General features: G+C 43.5%; 1 protein-coding gene across 4 annotated transcripts in view; it reads left to right on the top strand.

The window, feature by feature from the left end:
- Positions 1–10,000, top strand: part of LOC134436927 (probable E3 ubiquitin-protein ligase HECTD4) — a 145,808-nt gene that overhangs the window by 29,744 nt on the left and 106,064 nt on the right. For all 4 annotated transcript variants that reach the window (XM_063186276.1, XM_063186274.1, XM_063186272.1 and 1 more), the window contains exons 5-6: positions 6,085–6,193; positions 8,077–8,215. In XM_063186276.1, coding sequence (XP_063042346.1) covers positions 6,085–6,193; positions 8,077–8,215 — 248 coding nt within the window. The remainder of the gene's footprint in view (positions 1–6,084; positions 6,194–8,076; positions 8,216–10,000) is intronic.

The following is a 10,000-nucleotide window of genomic DNA, read 5'->3' as shown; positions in this document are numbered from 1 at the left end:
CTGAAACGTGCAAAATCGGTGTGTTGAAAACAATTGAGGAACTTGAGGGTGATCTGAAATAGGAGAGTGTTGTCTGAGGAGCGGCGCATCAGAACAACCAGCAAGCTAAAATGCAAACCTCCAGATCGTGTTGACTTGGCAGACACTTTAGAAGAAATAGGCTAAATTACCTTCAAGCTGTCGTTCTGGGTGGAGAGGGATAAAGATTTTGATCACACTGCGAACACCCGTGGGAAGTGCTCAGCTTTGCTTTCGTTATGCTCCTCCTGTTTTTCTGGCATATACCGTACGGCAGCGTTGTGAACCCATCCAACTCCGGGTAAAAAAAGATGATGAACAGGCTTTTATTGGTGTGCAGTGTAAGTGGAGAGTTTTCTGGGTAATGTAAATATCTCTATTCTCAAAGTTTGCTATCTGGCTGACCACTGTTTGTTGTTCTGTGTGTTGTTCTGTTCAATGCATCTAACAAAGGTGATCATTCGTCTGCATCATTCACATCTTAGCAGCTGTTTCCTGGCAGTGAAGTTAGACCCACATGTTTTAAGCAGCATGCTTAGTTTAGCATAGTGTTTCTCACAGCTTTTGTTGAAGCGGGCATTAAAAAAGCATTGCCCTTCACTGCACATATTGCGAAAGATTGTAGTAACTGCCTAAGACGTGCAAAATTGGTTGGCTTAGTCTCAATAGAGGCTCTACAGCCCCCCCCCCCCCAGAGGGTGTTGGGGAGCCCTGGGATTGGAGGGGTGCGGCGGTGCTTACCTGCCATTGGGAGGCATTAGTCCATTTTATTTTTTAATACTACGGTCATTGGCAGGCTCATGATGATGTCCAAGGGGCATTCAAAAAAGGTTGAGCTAGCGCAGCTTGCCTGTTCATACCTGTAGGTCTTCTCAACGTGCACAAACTCACACCGTTTCACACATACAGTGCTGTAGCTCAGTTCAGCATATTCACACTTGTGTTTCATCTCTCTCTCTTTCTCTTTCTCTTTGCATCGCACACACGCACGCACGCACGCACGCACGCGCGCGCATGCGTGTGTTTCGTCTCAATATATCGACAGACTGGCACATTTACATGCAGGGCACAGTCAGCATCTTCCTCCCTCCAGGCTGAGCAGGGCCTCCTCTCTGAGTCACTTGGAGGTGTGCACAGAGCACTTACAGTAGGAGAGAGCGAGAGAGAGAGAGAGAGAGAGAGAGAGAGAGAGAGAGAGAGAGAGAGAGAGAGAGAGAGACGGGTGAGGGAGGAAGAGAGGAAAGGGTGAGAGTAAGAGGAGGGAGGAGAGTGTCTGCTTCAGGGGTGTGAAGTAGCAACACCTACACACACACACACACACACACACACACACTTACAGGAAGTCTCTTAAACCTAAAGATGAATCACTGCTAATCACTGTATTCAGTGGCGGAACAATTGCACACCGGGCCCTAATGCAAGACACTTGTGGGCCCCCCTACTGCCTACTACACGTAGGCTATTGGGTCATTTCACGTGAAATCAGACGCTTTGGGACCCGACCGATCCGGATTTCAATCATACTTGGTGTGCCTTTTTAGTAGCAAGGTAGCACCCCAGAACTGCATTGGTTTGAATCTGACACTAATATTAAGGGAGAAACAGACTAGGAAAGGTTCACATTTTAGGGTAGGACACTATACATTCAGCCTTGAATATATCAGTCAGTGTTAGTCACAAAAAGATGCCTGTGGTATTGTTTGAAAGCTCTTTTCTGGCTCTACATATTACACAATCAGCTTGGAATACAACAACTCTCAGAATATGAATTATGATCAATTGAAAAATAAAAAAATTGAACATCTAAAAAAACTATATTTTAAAATGGCCAGTTCCTTGTCCAAACGTAGCCGGCAATGTCATTAGCAACACCTCAAATGCTGGTGTTCGGTTCTTTATTCATTTCAGAGAGAATTTGACTCACAAATATGGCATCATACAGACCACTTATTAATAATATGGTAATACCATAGTAGCATCACATGACAAAAAAAAACAAAACAAAAATGGTCAGTTTCCATGGTCCCAGGTTTCAGAAACTAAGGCAGATGTCCATTTATACACACCAAATTATGATATGTGAATGTTTGAACATTCCTTCTCTGTGTACCTGAGTCATCTTCCCTTTACCGTACTTTAAAGAGATAATCAATGGCTACACTCTCATTTTGTACTCTACCAGTGCATTTGAAGCAGCAGCTGTGTCTTTTGTAGATAATGTATAAGTACGTCCCGTTGCAGTTACATGTTCCACTACCAGAAGCACATCCTGATGATCCATGACAAGTCTATCTGGTCTGAAGGGAAAAGTGAAGGATGGAGATGGTCCATGAGGATGCAGGAAGTTCAGTTTCACCTCTCCAGTGCTCAGCATACATTCCTCAACACATGCTAGCCACCAGTTGCCATCATATACAGCTACAACATACCCTTTGATGCTTGAAAATGTAACACATTCCTTTACTGAGCTCACTCTTTCAACTCCTTCTCTGAATGCGGAAAATGGCCTAATGCCCATTGTCAATGGACAGAAGCTGTGTAGTTTTTGAGTACCTGGAATAGTTCTTGCAGATTCAAACCTCTTCAACAGGTTCTCAGCTTCATGATGGTGCATCTCTCTCAAGAACATCCATTGCCAGTTTGCCACAACAGAGATGTACCATCATGAAGCTGAGAACCTGTTGAAAAGGTTGGAATCTGCAAGAACTATTCCAGGTACTCAAAAACTACACAGCTTCTGCCCATTGTCAATGGACACAGTGGAAGTTAGGCCATTTTCAGCATTCAGAGAAGGCAGAGTTGAAAGAGTGAGCTCAGTAAAGGAATGTGTTACATTTTCAAGCATCAAAGGGTATGTTGTAGCTGTATGATGGCAACTGGTGGCTAGCATGTGTTGAGGAATGTATGCCGAGCACTGGAGAGGTGAAACTGAACTTCCTGCATCCTCATGGACCATCTCCATCCTTCACTTTTCCCTTCAGACCAAATAGACTTGTCAAGGATCATCAGGATGTGCTTCTGGTAGTGGAACCTGTAACTGCAACGGGACGTACTTATACATTATCTACAAAAGACACAGCTGCTGCTTCAAATGCACTGGTAGAGTACAAAATGAGAGTGTAGCCATTGATTATCTCTTTAAAGTACGGTAAAGGGAAGATGACACAGGTACACAGAGAAGGAATGTTCAAACATTCACATATCATCATTTGGTGTGTATAAATGGACATCTGCCTTAGTTTCTGAAACCTGGGACCATGGAAACTGACCATTTTTGTTTTGTTTTTGTTTTGTCATGTGATGCTACTATGGTATTACCATATTATTAGTAAGTGGTCTGTATGATGCCATATTTGTGAGTCAAATTCTCTCTGAAATGAATAAAGAACCGAACACCAGCATTTGAGGTGTTGCTAATGACATTGCCGGCTACGTTTGGACAAGGAACTGGCCATTTTAAAATATAGTTTTTTTAGATATTCAATTTTTAATTTTTCAATTGATCATAATTCATATTCTGAGAGTTGTTGTATTCCAAGCTGATGATGTAATATGTAGAGCCAGAAAAGAGCTTTCAAATAACACCACAGGCATCTTTTTGTGACTAACACTGACTGATATATTCAAGGCTGAATGTATAGTGTCCTACCCTCACATGTGAACCTTTCCTAGTCTGTTTCTCCCTTAATATTAGTGTCAGATTCAAACCAATGCAGTTCTGGGGTGCTACCTTGCTACTAAAAAGGCACACCAAGTATGATTGAAATCCGTGTCGGTCAGGTCCCAAAGTGTCTGATTTCACGTGAAATGACCCTATTTAATTATTACTAAAACAGCTGATTGACAACCAATGAGTTAAGTTCAATCATCTGTTTTATGAATAATTAAATAACCTACGTGTATGTGTTTTGGGCTAGACCCACCCTTTTTATAATGTTTGGCCACGCCTCACCTGCAGTTTTTCTCAGCCTTATCTACCTCTTTGGTTCATTTTGTGACCTACTACTGGTGTTAGCTGAGTCACGTTGAAATAAGATATTTATTTGTCACATTACACATACACTCACCGGCCACTTCATTAGGAACATCTGTTACAAATGTTCATTGAGGCAAATTTCTGATCAGCCAATCACATGGTGGCAGCTCTATGCATTTGTGCATGTAGACATGGTCGAGATGATCTGATGCAGTTCAAACCGGGCATTATAATGGGGAAGAAAGGCTATTGAAATGACTTTGAACATGGCATGGCTGTTGGTGCCAAAAAGCTCGATTTGAATATTTCAGAAAAGACTGATCTACTGGGATATTCACACATAACCCCATCTCTAGGGTTTACAAAGAATGGTGCGAAAAAAAAATAAAAAATTACAGTGAGCAGTGATTCTGTGAGCAAAAATGCCTTGTTGATGGCAGAGGTCTGAGGATAATGGCCAGACTGGTTGGAGCTTATACAAAGGCAACATTAAGTCAGATAACCACTCATTACAACCAAGGTATGCATAAGAAAATCCCTGATTACACAGCACATCAAATCTTGAGGCAAATGGGCTACAGCAGCAGAAAACCACATTTGGTGTCACTCCTGTCAGCTAAGACCAGGAAAATGAGGCAACAATTTGGCCAGGCTCACCATAAACGACGCAAGAAGATCGGTGAAATGTTGCTTGGTCTGATGAGTCTTGGAATCTACGGCTAAGCTCAGGTGAAATGGTCAGAATTTGGCGTCAACAGCATGAAAACACGAGTCTACCCTGCCTTACATCAACATTTCTGACTGGAGATATAATGGCATAAGGATATTTTCTTAGCACAATTTGAGTCAATTAGTACCAATTTATCTTTGTTGGAATGCCACAGCCTATCCGAGTATCGTTGCAGACAGTTCAGGCAGTTCTGAAGGCAAAAGGGGGTCCAACCTAGCAGTAGAGAGGTGTTCCTAATTAAGTGGCCGGTGAGTGTGTTTGGTATTCTGGTTGGTGGGTTGTTTGGTTGTTTGTTCATGATTCAAAGTGGATGATGCCAGTGCAAGGAGTCAGTGCTAGACTGAGGCTGACGCCACACTGAGTCATGCTGGCTTGCTTTCTTTCTCTCTCTCTCTCTCTCTCTCTCTCTCTCTCTCTCTCTCTCTCTCTCTCTCTCTCTCTCTCTCTCTCTCTCTCTCTCTCTCTCTCTCTCTCTCTGTTTCTCTCTTTCTCTCTCTCACACACTCACTCATACACACATGCACACGTCTCTCACACACGCACATGCACTCTTTTTCCTTCGTTCATCCCTCCACACACACACACACACACACACACACACACACACACACACACACACACACACACACACACACACACACACACACACACACACACACACACACACACACACACACATACATACACACATACACACATACACACATACACACATACACACATATACACATACACATACACATACACATACACATACACATACACATACACATACACACACACATACACACACACATACACACACACATACACACACACACACACAAACGGACCACGCATTCACACACACACACATGCGCACACAGACACACACTGAGACTTTCTCAGACCCTCCTGCACCCTCTCTCTCTCTCTCTCGTGGGAGACTTAAGAAATGGCTGGCCTCTTTCCTCTGGCTGGTCTTTTCTCTGAATCCTTTTCATCATCCCTCTATTCTGTCTGTACCTGTTTTCTAATGTCTTTCCTCATTCCTCTCACACATATTCCATTTCCTCGTGTGCGTATGGTTCATTCACATAGCTTGGAAAAGATGATACTATCCACTTTAAAAGTGGAAATGACTAATGACAAGTTCTTTCTTTGTCACAGTGACATAGGAAGTTTATCTTGAAGATGTTGTTGGCGTGCATGTTTTTTTTAAACTGCCAAATACGTCTAACCATTTTTTTTTTAAATTGATATTTGGTGGACTATTGCGTTTTGGCATTAGCATTTTACCCTGTCATTCACAATTTTTTTTAACACTGCCTACTCTCTCTCTCTCTCTCTCTCTCTCTCTCCCCCTTTCTCCCTGGTGTAGATACAGACCTTGGTCGGTGTTTGGCGACGGACGGCCTCTATCTGTACACCACCAACTCCTTTGGGAGAGGCCTAAGCAAACTGGGCTCGGGGCTGCACGGGACGCTGAGGTAACGGCACACCATGCGCATGCTAAAAATACACACACACACACACACACACACAATCTCATGCACATACTGTACTCTACATGCATGCACAATGTCACCTGCGTACATACACTCATACATGCACAGAGAGAGACAGACGAAAACAGTCCGTACACAAGTAATACACACTGTCACCCACACAATCTCATGCAGTGTCGCCTTTCAACTTTCAAGAACCAAGTTAAAGGGGTATGCCACTATTTTGGGGCTTAATACAGGTCAAATCGTTGGCTGGGGTTTATAAAGGTGGTTAAGTGTCTTATTTTGCATGTTAAGCGTTGTCTTGTTTTAAGACAAGTTAAAAGAGGGAGTATGTAGCTAAGCTAGTGAAAGTCAATGGATCACTGTAGCATGTAGCATGCTACACGGATGCATTGACTTTCACTAGCCTAGCGACATGCTCTCACTCTTCTCTTTCGCGACTATCTACTACACAAATGCTTGAGGTGCCCCAGTCCAGACTCAGTGGTATGATGTGTATGTGTGTGTGTACTCTACTTAACCCTGTGCTAGTGTACAAAAAAAACTAGCCCTACTTTGCATCTGCACTTGTTGTTCTGTATATTTCCTGTGCACTTTGTACGTATCAGGTAGTGATGTTTCACTATGATTGTAAGTCGCTTTGGTTAAAAACCGTCTGTCAAATGCAATATAATGTATTATTATATGGTTGTGACGTCATCTGTCGAATGCTCCATTCATTTCAACGGGGCTCCCCAACGTTCGGACGTCTGTTATTTTTCGATAACGGACGGGTTGGTCTATAACAGACCGCTGTCAATGGCAACAAGACTTTTCACTGCTAAAGCGACTTTTCAACAAGACTCTAATCAGCTGCTGTGATAGACAGCACCCGTTGTCCTGGCTACCGCTGTCAATGGCAACAAGACGTTCACTGCTAAAGCCACTGGCTTGTATACAAGTCAGTGGCTAAAGCGAATGTTTCATATCACTCCGCAGGGGGTCGGTCTTTTGTCACTCTAATCAGCTGCTGTGATAGACAACACCTGTTGTCCTGGCTAGCCTACCTAGCTGTTGCCTAGCGGTGTTCCACAACGGCACTGTTTTGTTTTGCGCAGCAACAATCTTAGCATTAAATAGGTCTAAAGCAATGTCCCCGCATGTGTGAATCATTTAAGTATATCCATATAATAAGCGGGTTAACTTTCGGCGAGTCGGTCGCTTTGTGGAATAGCAGCACTTCAGAGAGAACAAGACCCCTCCGCTCCGCGTCGGGGTCTAAAGATTCTCTCTGTCGTGCTGCTATTCCACGGTAGCGACCTTCTCGCCGAACGTTAACCCTTACATAATGTCGCCTGTATGCACATTATGGATTCCTGCACAGAGAGAGTAAGCACAACACATGCACATGGAAGCACAGACACATGCACACATAAACAAACAACACAGGTATGCTCATATGCATACACACTTTCACACGCATGCATATTTATGCACACACAGGCACATGCACAATGAAACACACGGTCATGCACATTTACACAATCACACATGGACAAACAGGTTTTTGCCACATTTGTTGTTGTTGCTTTGACTATATTTTATTCATAAGCAATTCGTGGACGGTTTTCTAATATCGGTTTCTCTCTCCTCCTCCTCTCTCTCTCTCTCTCTCTCTCTCTCTCTCTCTCTCTCTCTCTCTCTCTCTCTCTGTCTGTCTATCCCACCTCCCTCTCCCTCTCTCTCTCTAACTCTCTCTCTCTCTCTGTCTCTTGCTCTCTCTCTCTCTCACCCCACCTCTCTCTCTCTCTCTCTCTCTCTCTCTCTCTCTCTCTCTCTCTCTCTCTCTCTCTCTCTCTCTCTCTCTCTCTCTCTCTCTCTAGGGGTTTTGTGTATTGTCGTAACGAGGAGCTGGAGCCTGGCTGGGTGGTCTACAGTAGCGGACGTCTGCTCCATCGGCCCGCCTCCTTCGATGCCAAACCACAACATCTCTGCCAGCTCATAGACCCACACACACTACAGGTAACGTACATGCACATGCACATGCACGCGCACGCACACGCACGCACACACACACACACACACACACACACACACACACACACACACACACACACACACACACACACACACACACACACACACACACACACACACACACACACACACACTCAGCAGCAGCTCTGCCAGTTCATCGACCCACACACACTACAGGTAACATGCGCTCTCGCTCTCGCTCTCTCTCTGACACACACACACACACACCATGCACACACCTTAGACACACTACAAGCTTAGCCTGGACAGGGCTACACCTACACACAGGCACACACACGCACACACACGCGCACAAAGACTCATGCAACACACAATGCTTGCATAGCCAAAACAGAATTGTCTTCCTGTTGCACTTGTATCAAAGCAGCTCTCAGAATGGGCTATTGTGTCAATACACAATTTGAACTTTTGCATTCACTTTTTTCCCAAACTGTGTCGCTGTATGGACAGTGATTGTGTACCAATTTAACTGCTTGTTCATCTCCAGTTGAGCTGCCAAATGTATTCATGTCATGCATTCATGAGATGTGTGTTGAAGGCACATAACTCTCACACACACATGCTAGTGGTGTTCAGCGTGTGACCCCCACCTCACCCCTGCTAGTGTGAACACCAGAGCTATGTTTCACACTGCACCGCGCAATATACCAGATCATCTTCCCCACACTGCAGCAAACAGCCTCAGTGCAGACCTTGGCTGTTGCTGAAGACTAAGGCACCGTAGTGTTGAGCCAGGGAATAGGGTTCGATTGTGGCCCGAGGTTATGTCTTGATCCTACCCCATCACTGTCTCTCACTCACTTCCCGTCACTATCTCACACTGTCGAATAGAGGCATTTAAAAAAAAAAGGCGATATGGGAGGGCTGTGAAATGTGAACTTTTATACAGCAGACACAGCCCACGCAAGTTTAGCAGTTGTTCTTTTACTTTGGCATTGCTAACTTAGTCCATATGGTATATGGTTAATCTAAACCTTAGTTTTTATTGCCCATCTGCCTCGATCTGCTTGGAGATTGTCAGCCGAGCATTAACTTGAAGCAGCTGCTCTCAATCGATAGACCATCAGACTTCATTTCTGTTTGAATTGTTCATTGTTTGTTCACAGAATAGCATGTGAATATGGAAAAAACATTATTCTTCCCCTCACATTTATCACACAAAGGTTTAAAATATTGATGATTGATTTTTATGCTGCAAGGTTCTGCTGCCGTTGACTTGTTTTTGTTGTTTGCACATTAACTTAATGAGTTTCTGACGAGGCGTTTATTTTAGTTGGACATCAAGTGGTAGATTTCTACTCATGGCTTCTCTGTGACGGATATTAGCAGTAATTGGACTCGGTCAATAGACCATCAAACGTTGTTCTAGGCTAGGGTAATGTTGAATAAGGAATAATTTTATTTGAATTATGTTTTATGAATCCCAACATTAATCATAGAGAGCTTACATAAATTTGATGAATGGTGATTTTAGGAATAGCTGTGGTGGTTAGATCTTAGCATTTATCAAAAAGATAGAAGAGAATGCTTAGTTATTTTAATGAATGTCTCTGCAGTGAAGTATGTGTTGGCCTTTACGTTGTCAGTAGTTGTGTGAATTTAATGGATCTCTGGTGAGTTTTAGTTGTCTTGTGACTCGGCCTTGAGTAAATGTGAAGGTATTCCACTACAGATGACCTCAGCTAACCCTCATTTTTTCTCAATCTCCCTCCTTTTCTTTCTCGTTCTCTCTCTCTCTCTTTTATTTGT

The sequence above is a fragment of the Engraulis encrasicolus genome, chromosome 21 (genome assembly GCF_034702125.1).
Source record: "Engraulis encrasicolus isolate BLACKSEA-1 chromosome 21, IST_EnEncr_1.0, whole genome shotgun sequence".
Taxonomy (NCBI): Eukaryota; Metazoa; Chordata; class Actinopteri; order Clupeiformes; family Engraulidae; genus Engraulis; species Engraulis encrasicolus.
The sequence above is the reverse complement of the archived record's forward strand: the minus strand, read 5'-3'. Positions and strand labels throughout refer to the sequence as shown.